At 41.2% G+C, this 14,948-nt stretch overlaps 1 protein-coding gene across 1 annotated transcript; it reads left to right on the top strand.

The window, feature by feature from the left end:
• The first annotated feature begins 295 nt into the window (after positions 1-295).
• On the top strand, positions 296-13,154 carry LOC117465831 (all trans-polyprenyl-diphosphate synthase PDSS2-like). Its single transcript, XM_034108873.2, has 4 exons — positions 296-749; positions 1,305-1,436; positions 7,474-7,509; positions 12,771-13,154. Exons 1-4 carry the CDS (start codon positions 528-530, stop codon positions 12,924-12,926), a joined length of 546 nt encoding a protein of 181 aa, XP_033964764.1. The 5' UTR covers positions 296-527; the 3' UTR covers positions 12,927-13,154.
• Positions 13,155-14,948: the final 1,794 nt, after the last annotated feature.

Here is a 14,948-nt window from a genome sequence, read left to right as displayed (position 1 = left end):
AACAACAAAGAATGCATTCCAACAAGTATTGTGCGTCTGTGTCTAAAGCCCTTGTTGCCAATGTTGTGATTCACACCTTATTCTCCAAATATCAAACAAATATCCTCCTCCAATAGTTTCCAGCTGTGCACAGAATTCAAATGAATACTGCTTTGTCAATGGTTCTGAATCTAGGCGCTACAAGCTGTTTAATAAGAAAAAGTACACATTTTGATCAATAACGGATTGAAGATGGTAAACAGAGTTTCTCTTAATGTTCTGCAGTGGGTCCTTTCCCACAGGAGTGTGATGTTGTGTAACTCAGACAGAGTTCCAGTTCTGACCACTTCTTCTTCTGTCTGGTTATTCAAGAAAATGCTCGAGCAATAATTTAAACCTTACAATAAATATTTAAGATGCACCTTTTCTCTATGAGTAAAACAAATGAATAACTGCGGAGGTTTTTGTAGATATGTTGGTGTTTACTTCTGGTGCACAGTCTTCAACACGGAAAAAATGAGCGAGTTTTTTTTGTTTGAGGTGTTCTGATGAAGTTGCGCAGTGGCATCAGTGGCAGCTCAGTGTCTCCGCCCCTCTTTTCTCAACAGGAGAACAGTCTGGATGTGAAGGCGTGGGAGGAGCACACCTTCCTGTCCCATGGTGCCCTGCTGGCCAAGAGCTGCCAAGCTGCCATGGAGCTGGCCCAACACGACAAGGAGGCCCAAAGTATGGCCTACACGTTCGGCAAACACCTGTCCATGGGCCACAAGGTGAGTCGCCTGATCCCCCCCCATATATTTTTAATATTCCACAAAAGTTTTTGAATTTTGGGATATTTTATATTTTATCCAATGAGGTTTGAGGATTTGAACCCAAGGTGTCAGGGGCTTTGATATAGCTTTTCTTCACTCCTGACCACTGTACGTAAAAAGGTATTTTAATTTTAAGGTACTAGTAGGTTTACACATACGAGTAATTTGCTTTGGTAGAATGCTATGTAATGTTACTGCGCCATGCCAATGCTCAGATCAATATGTATTTTGAACGGCCAGATTTTGTTGGTACTGGCTTAAAAACCATGTGTATCCCTCCCACTCTCCTGCTGCGGCCCCCTGCAGCGGCCTGTCTGCAGGCCCCAGCGGCTACAAGGAATCTCAGCGGGGGGACAGAAATGATGTGTTTGAAGGACAAGCATCAGGCTAGCTGTGCCTTACAGTGTCCTGTTCCTGCTCGTTAACAGCTTCACTCAGTGTTCTCTCCCCTGTGCGGCTGTAATTGGTGTCTGGAGGTGTAATCTAAGTCTGAATGTGCTCCATCTCCTGCAGCTCAACTCTGACCTGCTGCCGTTTGTAAAGAGCAGCGCAGGAGAGTCTGCGACATTCAGCTTTAGCGCCGCCCCCGTTGTTTTCCACCGTCAGATTGTCGGGCAGGAGCGGTGGAGTCAGCAGCTGCAGCAGGTAGGAATGGCACCACTGCAGAAATGACATCATACATACGTCCTACATGTGTTCTTTGTTTGAAAGGAAGGTTAACCCTAACCTAACCCTACAGGCTCTACGGCAGGGGTCTGCAACCTTTTTGACCAAAAGAGCCATTTTGCTCCCTTTTCCAAAAAAAATGTTTGTCTGGAGCCGCAAAACATATTTCATAGCTTGATAGCTTATAAAGTTGTATTTATTGTTATATCATAGACAAAAACTACAGTTTTGTTGCATTTATTATTTATTACATGATATAAAACTGTTAACCTCTAATAAGAAACAAAGAACTCTTATAAGGAGAATTAAAAAAATACACAGGCCTACTTTAAAATAAATGAAACGCAGCACTTGGGGAGTCCTCTGCGCATTTGAAGGGGAAAATATATAATTAAAATGGGCCCACTTTGAAATGAATAAAACATATATCTGCACCCTAAAAAGAGTTAAAGGTAGGGTAGGTAATTTTGGAGGAACCAGCTTGAGTGCGCTAGGATTTGAAAATACACAACCGGAAAAAATCTGCCCCTTACTTCAGACTTCGGCCCATTCCCAAACCGCCCCCTACACCCTACCCCTTCGTTTGCGCGTTCACGCAGAGGGTCCGCCATATTGAGGGCTGTTCCAAAGCAACGAGTGTGGAGGGGCCGGGGGAGTGGGCTATCAAGCCCTCAAACAGCGAGTCTGCGGCGGTGCTGACTTGAGACCGGTCTCTACCTGACCGGAGTCACGCTGTGTGTGTCCGTCAGGAAACACGCTGTTTACAAGTAGTTCCAGCAAACATCCACTGATAAACTGCGATGTTAACAGCCTCATGATAACCATATGTTTTTAACTTAGGATCAAACTGTGTTTAGGTGTTTAGTCTAGAAAAAGGTAAATGTGTGCATTTTATTATAAAGTTGTGTATATTTACAGACCGTTGCAAAAACTGAAGCTTATACACATCAGGTTTAAAACTAAAAGAGCTTTGAAACACAATGAAAGATGTTTGGAGTTTTATTTGAGTTATTCATTTAAACTTTTTGTCTAAGAGATGCTGATTTGAAACCGTTGTTACATACAGTTACGGCATTTCCTGTTTCTGCCGGAGAGAAGAGAGGCCGTCCCAAAGCTTGCTGCTGTGTTTACTCCCTCCATCTGACAGGAGGAGCCTCGTTGAGCTGCGAGTGTGGCTACAGACGGAGTTCACTCCGTCACGGAGGGGTAGGGTCGAGGGAGTGGTTTGGGATTGGGCCTTCCTCATGGGAGCCTGCCTGCAGACCTCCACTCTCAGGACAGTTCCGGTGCAGGCTGCACTCTCAGGACACCTCCACTGTCATACAGGAAGTGACGATTCTGACGCGTTTTTTTTCCCGCCCACCGAAGGACTCGTTTGATGGAATTTTTCAAATCACAATGGAGACTCATCACGGAGGTGATGAGTCCGCCCACCGTGCACTTTGGGTCGGCCTTGGTCAAGCCCTTTTGACCCCCCCAGCCTGGTTCTCGTAAAAGTTTTTCGCTCAAATTACACCATGGAGGAATGTAACGGGAGTTAACAGGGGACTCTGCCCGCCTCACGAGTGCCTATTTTCAGACACCTTTTTTCCCCCCATTTTCCGGGGACATTACCCAGTCTCGGGTGTCCCCCACGGCCTGTGTCCAGCCCCCCCCCCATCCATATATTAATGGATTTTGACAATTATTGTTGCATTTTTCTCCTCTCCTCTCACTGATCGAATGGCGAACGCGACCCACACCTTGTATGTAGTTAATATCAGTTAAGTATCACTTTTCATCACTTAGATTGATTGAACTGTTCTGCCCTTACAGCGCGTATCCCTATGCGTAGCTAGACAGTTAGCTAACATTTAAAAGTCCTCCAATAAAGATGCAAGGTTTTCTTTCTTGACTTTACTGTTCTTCTTTTACCTTACCGTAAAACTGTAACAATACAGAAATAAAACACATAAGTATGCAGGCTTTACATAACATATAAGTAGCAGCACTGTACAAACGACACACATACTACTATTAGGAATTAGCTATCATTAGCATCACTATTAGCTAGCACACGTCAGAATCGTCACTTCCTGTACTGACAGTGGAGGTCTGCACCGGAACTGTCCTGAGAGTGGAGGTCTGCAGGCAGACCCCTCTCGACTTATTTACAGAGCCCCTCCTCCAACACACACGAACGCGCACATGACCAATGAGGGCACGAGATAAGTTTGTGCACAGATGGAAGGCTGACAGGCAGGTAGGCCATCCAGTTATTTTAGCCGGGCCGGCTAAAATGATTGGTCGTGCTTTTTACAGTACTACGGCTTCCACAGATGACATATTTTAATGTATTTATTGTCAAAGCATTTAATATATTCATTGCTATCGGGACGTTAAGAGCATTCCATGGAATATAACAAAAAAATATGAGTTGTTATTTCAGATTATGTGTGCAGTGGATGCACATGATCTTTAGTTTGCTAGTTATTACGAAGATTACTTCAAGAATTGTGTCGATACAACGTTTTCATTGTTACCAAGGTGATTGCTAGGGACGCTGCTATCGATATTATTTCTGTTATGTTGTGTAACTGTTTAATGGTGTAATCTTTATTGCTACCCCCTTCCCCGTCAATGTATAGTGTTGGTCCACAGCGCAAACGTATTAGTTTAACAAAATCTGTATCTAAAATTGTGGCATAGATACGTTATTTGCCCTGAATTCCCCAGTCTCACATCTCACTCACATCGTCATAAACAAATACCGGAAACAGACCGAAAACACTTTATTCCGAGTGTGCTTGCTTTTCTCCTTGGAGGTCATCACATAACGGCATTGTAATACACGGTTCGGCTGCATTAAATGTTACATATCTGCCGTAGTTCTGTATTTATAGAGCCCTGATGAGAAGACTTCTAGACAAACATGAGGAACTGCCGCCAACACTGGAAACGTGACATGGATCTTTTCACACAATACATGTCCTTGCAGTATCAACACTAATTCGGCTGACTTTTATATTTGATCCAATTGGTAGATGGGCTGTATTTACACCATAAAGGTGCACAGCTGAAATAAAGGGACACCTAGTGGTTAAAGCATGTTATTGAATTTCATTATTTTTATTATTAGATATTAAGGATCTCTATAAAGTATATTCATTACTCGTTATTCTCTACTAATAGTTAATTAAAGACTGTATATAATGACTATTTTTCACATCCCTTTCAAGATTTCAAGATTTTCTAAGGTTTATTGACATATGATATACACAAACGGTGTAGTTATGCAATGAATGAAAAACTTTGTGTATACCTCCAGCAATGTTAACTATGTTGAAGCACTTATTTTAACTGATATTATACATATGTATTATACTCTTATATAAGATGTATGTAGATAGTATAAGAAATGTGCAGAATATGACAGTTTAATGGTGGAGGTACACACATATTGATAGATGTCTTGTAATGCACTGTTGAGGAACCTGTGACCCAAGTGTTTCATCTCCGGCCTTGTCAGGTATTGAACAATCAATAAATAAAGAACACAGAATTATTCAATATAAACACAGAATTTATGTGATTATACTAAATGATTTGCAAATAAACACCACTGCATATTTACAACTGTTACACATGCTGATGTAACGCAAATGTTCCAACTTGGGATCAATAAAGTATATCTTATCTTAAGATGATTGATGGCTACTGCCATATTTGCACAATGTGCCTCTGAACCTTGACAAGTGCATGTTTCAGGCTCATCAATGGACAACAGGAGGGGTCACAGACATAAGACCAGCTGTTAAAATAAAGCTCTTCTGACCTTAGCTGTCGTGTGGGTATAATTAATGCTGCCCATTATGGGCACAAGCAATTTTCACCCATTTATTAATTATGTTTTAAATTTGAGTGTTTCCTGTCCCCTAAACCTCCAGGGATGTACACAGTTTAATACTGGCCACTTCTTTTATGGGAAATACGAAAATGTCTTTTAAAACTACAACTCCCAGTAGAGACGTGCCATAGATAGAGAGCATGTTGCGAAACACAATAGCCAGCATGTGTAGTTCTGGGGACGGGGTGGGGGAGGGGGGGACGCGTGGACCCGTTCAAATCCAGTTTTGGACAGTCTGCCGTGGTTCCATCCCATTTCAAGTGCTGTTCGACGCTCTGCACACTCTCCAATCACAGAGCTTGAGGACTATCACAGGGTTTGTCAAGCGAAGCGGAGAGAATACTTACTTCCGGGTGTAATATTCTGTAAAGCAAATGAGCTGCTCCGGCCCTCGGTCCTGACGGACTCCAACGTGTGTTTATTAATCAAACAAATAAATAAACACAAGGATAATTATGTGTTATTGTTGAGTAAATGGAGAATTGCACAGGGGAAAATAACGTATCTATGCCACACTTTTAGATGCGGATTTTGTTAAACTAATATGTTTGCGCTGTGGACCAACACTATACATTGACGGGGAAGGGGGTAGCAATAAAGATAACACCATTAAACAGTTACACAACATAACAGAAATATCGATAGCAGCGTCCCTAGCAACCACCTTGGTAACAATGGACACAATTTCTGAAGTAATCTTCGTAATAACTAGCAAACTAAAGATCATGTACATCCACTGCACACATAATCTGAAATAACAACTCATATTTCTCGCATCAAATGACATCAAAACGCATTTTAATGGCCAAACTAACTTTAAAATAGGCATTTTACACCGAGAATAAAACGAAGTTCGGCCATGTTTCTTTTTTCTGCAGGGAGAAATTTGACGCCAGCTATTGGAATGAATGGTGAAAAAAAACGTAGGGATCTTACAATTTCAGAGGCGTTTTTGTAGAAATACTACGTCCTGCGTTGTGGACCAACGTAGTTATTACATGTTTTTTTGTGAGACTGGGTTGGTTATTCGCCTGCAAGAAAAGGCGCTGGTGCGGGACCGTAGCAGGATATGATGCATATTTTAGTTGACCTAATTAAAACCGTTATGTTTTTTATGTATGTGTCACAGTATCACCTCAAAAAAAAAATACGAAATATTATCAACCGTGCAACAAAATATAAATAGTCATACAAATACTTTTATTTTATTTCCTTCTTAGCTCAAGGGAGCCAGAGTAGAGGGCTTAAAGAGCCTCATGCGGCTCGAGAGCCGCGGGTTGCCGACCCCTGTTCTAGGGGATGTGTTACGTGCCAAATGAGTAGCTGTCTGAGCTCAATTTGCATAATCTCAAAGTGTAACAGGTTTTTTTAGCGGTTTAATGTGTAACATTTCAACATTATAATGTCTCAAAAAGACTATGTTGACAAAACTATGAAACCAAGAGAAACCAGATTTTGATCAAGTTAATGGTCCGTTTCATTTATCCCCTTTGAGCCTGTGTCCGTGTCATAAACTGACTTGTCATACAGATGTAAGCCACTTTATTACAAGACATTTTTAGATCTTGTTTTGTTTTTTTACTATAACACGATAAATGATTTTACTCATGTTACGTATGGATCAAACATTTTCAGAAAAACAACAGCATTTTTCTTCAACAAGCAACCAAACTGTCAATGCAAGCAGCCTGGATTTTTAAGAAGTTTTAGCCTTGAAAATAAGGGGAAAAAGAAAGCCTTGGAGGTATTTTAATGAATGAATGTTCTAATAATAATAATGCTTTTTTTTTAAGAGTGCTTTTCTACAAACTCAAAGACACTTTACAGAGTCAAAATCATAGCTTAAACCAATGCAATTAGATTTTTATAGTTGGTACATTTTTTAAGATGAGATTCATTTCTTTTTCTTCAAAAATGTAGTCAATTTCAAAAGATGTTTGTTTTTCAGTATATCTTTTTTTAAACATAATTTATTTCCCAAATGATATATTTAAAAAAATGCATAATTTATTACAAAACAATATTCAGTTCAATCAAAATGGACTTGATTTAAAAGTTGTTCCTCCTAATGTTCTATACCCTTTGAATCCTGTGTACTGTCACTGATAATGACTCTCTCTTCTCTTCAAGGTAAAGACACGGAGGAATGAACTGGATTACTCAAAGGTAAGCCCGTGGTTTATGTATTCCTTTATTCACAATCTGAACTCCACTATGTTAAAAAATGCTTGTACCCAGATATGCATCCTCAGTTGCCTCTGTGCTGCGTTTAAGCTTTTATCATTTCACCTTCATATATTCACCTGTTTACGAGTCGGCAAGGCCTCTGACAGAGAGAGGAACAGGGCATTTTCTTGCTGTAACATATATCAAAGTTGAGAAACAAGCTTCCCAAAGTCAATGTGTGAGGGGTGATCGCTGATCGGGGTGCAAGAGGAGAGCGGAGCTGCAGAGGAGGGGTCTGATGGTGGTGTGGGGGTTATCTGGTCCCGCCTGAAACCAGAGCAGGAAGGATTAGTTACCGAGGCCTATTTACGGAGGAGACACCGAGGCTCTGAGACAGTGGCATTGTGAGAGAATCTCCTTCAGCAAAAAAGGGGACAGAGGGAGAGGTTTGAAGGGAAGGAGAGATGAGGGGACACAAGGAGGAAAGCTGAGAGCAGCACACGGGGAGGGATACCATTTTGGGGAGGAACAAGAAAGACCTTGAGTGTAAAGTTTTTGATTCAGAACAGAGATGGGGGCGCATAACTGCAGGAACTTTGTCATGTGCTTTCATCTCCATCATTTTGATTTAATAACTATCATTGTTTGCAGAAACTCCCATTTTACAGCTTTTCCATTTGGGTGAAAGCAAGTTCTATGGAAGCAATAAGATTACAATTAAAGTGTAATATGTACTAGATTACATTTATAGTTATAGTATTATTTTGTTACCTTTTTAGAGGTATTAAAACGAATATCTAGAAATAATGACTGACTATTGAAAGAATTAAAACGTTCTAATAATATTGACTATGTTGCGGTATCAAGTGATGATTTCAATGACTGATCTAATTATCCCTGCTGTCGTGTTCGTTTCTCCCCCTTTAGTGTTCCCGCTTAGATTTGACCGTACAAAAAACATTAATCATCACCAATTTTGATTGAACCCCCTTTTAATCTGTAAACAATGTCTCAGACTACTGGTTTACGTGAATAAGTAAATTAACATTTAGTACATTTTGGGTGTGTACTATCTGATGGATAAACATAATCTAGGGTTACCCATTCATTTGCTATGGCAGTCATTTTTGAACAGGAACATCATAGGTGTTACAAAGTGAACTAAACCACTCAAAATTCAATGAAAGTGGTGATCAGCAATTTGATATGTTCAAATGCCTTCTGCGGAGGCCTTAAACACATTATTTATGATTGATTCAAGTAGGAAATCGGTCACATTTGACCCGAACATGACAGCAGGGCTAAAAATGACTCACAGAATCTTTTTTTTTACATCACATTGGCAGAAATGGGCTTCCATAGGTTCCAAAATTGGTGAACGTGAATATTATCTAAAGACATTAATATTCACACTAATAATAAAATAAAATCTGACTACATTGAAAAAGGGAGGATGACTTACTTTTGCCTAAAGCCTTTCAGAAGCTTCAACCCATTCACTGAGATAGTGATTAGATCAGTGAGTAGAATTAAACAAAGTGAATAAAAAGCATCACGCAACATGACTCTCTTCATGTAGGGACATCAGAAAATGGATGGATGTGGAACTTATAAGGTCAACTGAGATACAGGATACATTAAGTCAATGCAGAACAAATAACAAGTGGGACATGAGGGTGGAACATATTTTAGTTTTAGAATAGAATAGAATTCCTTTATTGTCATCGCACCAGGTACAACGAAATTTAAAAAAGCAATCCTCGCAGTGCATTTCCACATAAAACGAATAAATATATATCTATATAAACATATACACACATAAACATATGCTCACACATCCATACCAACATGCATACATACAGTAAGCAGAGCAGGTGATGCAGAGTTCAGCACCCGCAGGCTTTGTTAAAGAGGAAAGGCCTTCGGGAGGTTAAAACGCCCTCAGCAAAAGATGTCCAACACACCAGGAGAGAGGCACAAAGAGACACCCACATTCTCCCAGTCTGAATACTCAAGCTGTTGGTTAGGGCTGATCTGACATCATGTTTTCACTTATAAAATGTATATGTTGTGTGTGTTTGTAAGTCCCAGGTCTTGTATACAAAGACACTATTGTGTCATGACACAGATCAATCAGATTAATGATAAAAACCTGGAGGACATTATTCAACTTCTGAAATCCTCCTCCCGCTGCCTTGATATTATTCCAACAGGATGTTTTTCGTTGCATGGCCTCAGATCTACTTCATATAGTAAACAAATCTCTTCACTCAGGTATTTGTCCACAGGCCCTGAAAACTGCAGTCATTAAACCGCTCTTAAAAAAGAATAATCTAGATGCTTCAGTAATGAACAATTACAGGCCCATATAAACCTCCCATTTCTAGGTAAAATCATTGAAAAAGTTGTTTTTCAACAGTTGAGTAACTTCTTGCATTTAAATAACTGTTTCGATGTGTTCCAGTCAGGCTTTCGTCCAAACCACAGCACTGAGACTGCTCTTGTAAAGGTCTTCAATGACATCAACTTAAACACAGACAGTGGCATAACTTCAGTGTTAGTATTATTAAATCTCAGTGCTGCGTTCGACACTGTTGACCACAACATATTACTAGACCGACTGGAAAACTGGGTGGGACTTTCGGAAACAGTTCTAAATTGGTTTGAATCCTACCTAAAGGACAGAAACAACTTTGTTTCTATAGGTAAATACACATCTGAGTTGAGAAATATGACATGTGGGGTACACTTGTCCATGCTTTTATCTTCAGTAGACTCGTCTACTGCAATGGTGTCTTCACAGGTCTCACTAAAACATCTATTAGAAAGCTGCAGCTGATTCAGAACGCCGCTGCTCGAGTCCTCACTGACACTAAGAAAGTGGATCACATCACTCCAGTTCTGAAGTCTTTACACTGGCTTCCTGTGTGTCAAAGAATAGATTTCAAAATACTGCTGCTGGTTTATAAAGCACTGAATGGTTTAGGCCCAAAATACATTTCTGACCTCCTGCTAAATTATGAACCATCCAGATCTCTCAGGTCTTCAGGGACTGGTCAGCTTTCTGTCCCCAGAGTCAGAACTAAACATGGAGAAGCAGCGTTCAGTTATTATGCTCCAAATATCTGGAACAAACTCCCAGAAACCTGCAGGTCCGCTGCAACTCTGACTACTTTTAAATCCAGGCTGAAGACTTATCTTTTTGTCTCTGCTTTTAATTGAACTATTCATATCTTAGACTGCACTGTAACTTTTATCCATGTATTTTTTCTTTTAATGTTTAATTTATTAGCTTTTCTTTTTAATGACTGATTTTAAATGCCATTTTCTTAATGTCTTTCATTTGCTATTTCAGTGCTATATAAATAAACTTGCCTTGCCTTGCCTATTGAGAGTGAAGGTTCTTTTTTTGTAACTAGATGTACTTTGACAGCAGTTTAAAGGCGCTCAATTATGCTTATTGCCCTAATGTTTGTATGTTGTGTCTCTACTGTGACATGTCTCCATGCTTTAATGTTCAAAAAGCTCTTTATTTTTCTCATACTGCCTGTACTGCAGCACCTCTTTTCACCCTCTGTCTGAACCAGAGCCCAGTCTGCTCTGATTGGTTAGCTGGCTGGCTCTGTTGTGATTGGTCAACTGCTTAGGCTAAAGGGCGGGACTTCTCTATCACGTACAATTCGTAAGAGTGCTAGCCAATAGCAGCATAGGTGTTACATAGTGATGTCACTATGTTAGTAGGGGTGTAACGGTATACGTATTCGTACCGAAATTAATCGGTATGGGCCCTTCGGTTCGGTACAGGTGTGTACCGAAGTGTACGAACGAATATAACGTTAAACGTAAAAAATTGAGAACGTAAACAACTTTTTGTAAGTAATCTCAGGTGCTGCGTCGCAGCATTCAGAGTAATTTGCTCACATTGGGTTCAGCACGTCATAGAGCGACCAAGTCATTTCATTGGACGAGAGGCATACTATGAGAGCTGGTCACAGGGATGCGTTCAAATGTAGTCAGTCATTTGAGGAACTGTCGAAATGTCGAACGCAGATAAAGTTGAGCTCGAAAATCCTCCAGCATCATTGAAGTCTCCGGTTTGGGAACATTTTGGTTTCGCAGTTACGTAAAAGGATGACGGACAAAGACAGGTGGACCGAACCAAAGCTGTTTGTCGGCATTATTCAACTCAAATTGGTTACGCGGCTGGCAATACATCAAACTTGCACACTCATTTGAAAAGGCATCATCCGAACGTGAATATCACCGGTACCAAAAGAAAAAAGACTGAAGTGCAAACCCGACTCCCACTAGCATTTAAGCCTCCACCACTCGCAAAACGTTCAGACCGAGCCAAAGCTATTACAAATGTCAAATATCCTTATGTTGCCATGGTAGCAAAGCGCTACCTGGCTGTATCTGCTACCTCTGTCCCTAGCGAGAGGTGTTCTCTCCACAGCAGGAGACATAATTAAAAACCCCCAAAAAATATTTTATGTTTGTGATAAAAAAAATTGCTGTACCAAACCGTGACCTATAAACCGAGGTACGTACCGAACCGAAATGTTTGTGAACCGTTACACCCCTATATGTTAGGGAAGTAAACAAAGGTGTCCAATGGAGGCATTTTTAAGGGGGAGAAAACTCCCTCTGGAGGGAACTTTGGGATTGTAGCCGTAACAAAGCTATATTACAGACTACAGGAAAGGGGAAACCCCAAGGAGCATAATAGGGCCTCTCTAAAATAATTCACATATTACGGCAATAACATTGAAACATAAAAACATTATATAATAAAGTGTGTGGATAAAGTTATCACACACACTTTCAATATCTTTGGGCAAGTACATATAATAACATCATCATTTTGGCACATTTAAGTTGCTGTGCAGTGATCTGATGCCACAATGAACAACAGCAGAGACAGAGGATCTGTGAGATGAAAGGTTAGAAACATAAGATAATAAAACATTCTGTGCATTCGCTACTAATCTTTTAAATATAATTCACCGCGATGAGTCTGACATGTTCCCCATGTAGTTAAAAGCAGTAGGCTGCCTCCAGCGGTGCCGGGGCAGCGTGCAATAACCGTACATGATTGTGTTATACAGTGGCTCTCTGCTTTTGCTTCAGTTCAATCCAGGTACTTAAGAGTCCCTTACTTTAAGGGTAACTTTCGCTGTCTCTTTAACACTTTGCAGCTGGATAGTAACAGGAGTGACACTAACGGTGACAAACTAACGTGTGTTTTCATCCCTCGACAGCTTTTGGCAGCGGTTAAGTCGGAGAAAGGCGTGAGCACAGCAATGGACTTATGCTGTTACCATGGCAACAAGGCTCTGGAGGCCATCCAGGCTTTCCCCTCCTCCGAGGCTCGATCCGGCTTGGAGAACATCGCCTCTGCCATCACCAAATTCTGACCTGTGGTCACACACACACGTACACACACAGAGTGTCTTTGTCCGCAACAGGATGAGGAGCACTGAACTGTTGACACTTACGAAACAAATCAACTTATTTTGTGCCAGGTGCCGACTGCTGGAGAAACGGTTTTGCTCTGCCGGGGATGACGGTGTGCATCAGAAATGCAATGGCTGTATCCATAAATGGTCATCTTTAAAAACAAGGAATAAAAACACATTACTTCAGCATCATGTCATGCATTGTGTCGGCTCCAACACGTACCTTCCTCTCCGGGTGGAGAAAATCTCACGCCAAGCTGCATTAAAAACCTGGCAGTTTATTACCACCTGGCTTATCAGCTAGGGCACATACCAGGCAGAACGTAATGTAAGATGTTTTGTAGTATTGTTATTGTCATCTGGAAAATGTGCCATGAACGGCAGCTGATCACTTCACCCAGGTTCACCCGCTCATTACTGTACACCTCAGAGGATGCTGAAACCATAGCTGCTGGATGTAGTGGGTGTGTGCTAAATTGAAGAGAAGCTTAAATCCAGAAATGTCTCAAAGTCATGTTCTAGCAGGTTTTAGGTTTTTTTTAAGTCGTTTTGCGGGATGTTCTCTTCACAGAGGGAAAGGGCATGAATCAGGAATAATGTCATCTGTGTTGCCTTATTATGTCTGTCCCCACACCTGTGTATGTGATCCAAGTGGACCCAGGGGCGGGGAAAGGTCACACAGCCTCTCCCCTTGGCCCAGCCAGCGAGCGCATTGAAGCTCCGCCAAGCAGTAATTATTAATGAAGAGACCTGAGCAAATGGACAGGAAATGCAGAGGTATTGATTGGGCCGGCTGCCCTGCTCCAAGCCGTACAGGCTGGCGCCAGCCTGGTGGCCTGTGGTTTCCCAGGCTGCTGTCTGCAGAGGGGGGGGGGGGGGCAGTCAAGGTGTGAAACCAGGCCACTGTGGCAGCTGTGTGTCACATCCAGGCCACACCTGAAGGACGGAGCATCAGAGACGGGACGAGAGGAGATCTAGGACTAAGCCTTAGGGAACATACCTAACACAAAGGGTTCTGTGTAGTTCAGCAGATAATGTTGGTACAACCACATGTGTTTGATTTTGAATTTGGATAGCAAGAATCATGAGAATCAAAAAGAGACAACTCAAAAAGAGTTTAATTTGAGAAGCTGATTAAGGATTTAACCATGCTAGCAATTTGTTCCTAGGCAGTGTACATTCACTACTTTGGTCGAGACGAACCTATGTATCACTGTATTAGAGGGAGTGTTATATGACATTCACAATCACAGTCCCTAAAGGATGAATCTTCCTAACTTTGGTTTAGCAGCCCTTTGAATTTAGCGCTCATTAGCAAATGTTAGCATGCTAAATGATGTTGGCGTTTGCACAAATTGCAGCTTGTCTGTACGCTCTTAGTCTTGTATATTGAATGGATTTGCAAAGAAAAACTACAACACAACTTTTCAAGTGCCTTTAAAGGGGAAAGGAAACACCAATTACAGTTATAATATTCCGGTAGTTTATTCATTTTACAATGGATATTGATCGTAATATTTATTGTATATGATATTACTCGCCAAAAGAAAATTAATTATCCGCCGGCCGGGTGGGGAATTCCGGGACCAGGCCGCCGCCATTAGGGGAGTCCCACATGGTGACGTCACTGTCTGTGTTTTCGCTCCACCGGAAGTCAACACAACGTAGCAGATATGGCAGCGATGGAGGAATTTTGCAATGAGATCGACGTTTTGAACGATGAATTTGACTATTCGTCGGGAGATGACATTGATGTGGAAGCATCTACAGTTACCAGGCATCCCATGGCCTATGCTTATGAACCGATTCGGTCGAATAGAGTGGCATACGATCCGGAATAAAACAATTAAACACAATGCTAACAGTGAGCCTCTGAATTAGCCCCGAGCGAAAATGCTAACCTATTACTGCACCGATAATCACTCCTAGCTCCCTTATTACTTATCCTAGCCGCACATCCAACACATCGTTTATGATCGC

The sequence above is a fragment of the Pseudochaenichthys georgianus genome, chromosome 20, assembly GCF_902827115.2.
Source record: "Pseudochaenichthys georgianus chromosome 20, fPseGeo1.2, whole genome shotgun sequence".
In the NCBI taxonomy this organism is placed as follows: Eukaryota; Metazoa; Chordata; class Actinopteri; order Perciformes; family Channichthyidae; genus Pseudochaenichthys; species Pseudochaenichthys georgianus.
This window is presented reverse-complemented; position numbering and strand designations above follow the sequence as displayed.

What these genes read in the sequence shown, in the direction of transcription:
- LOC117465831 (XM_034108873.2), top strand. Translation starts at nt 528, where the DNA reads ATGAAGTTGCGCAGTGGCATCAGTGGCAGCTCAGTGTCTCCGCCCCTC. An exon ending in ACCTGTCCATGGGCCACAAG is followed by an intron (nt 750 to 1,304) that starts GTGAGTCGCCTG and finishes CATCTCCTGCAG; the next exon opens with CTCAACTCTGACCTGCTGCC. An exon ending in GGAGTCAGCAGCTGCAGCAG is followed by an intron (nt 1,437 to 7,473) that starts GTAGGAATGGCA and finishes CTTCTCTTCAAG; the next exon opens with GTAAAGACACGGAGGAATGA.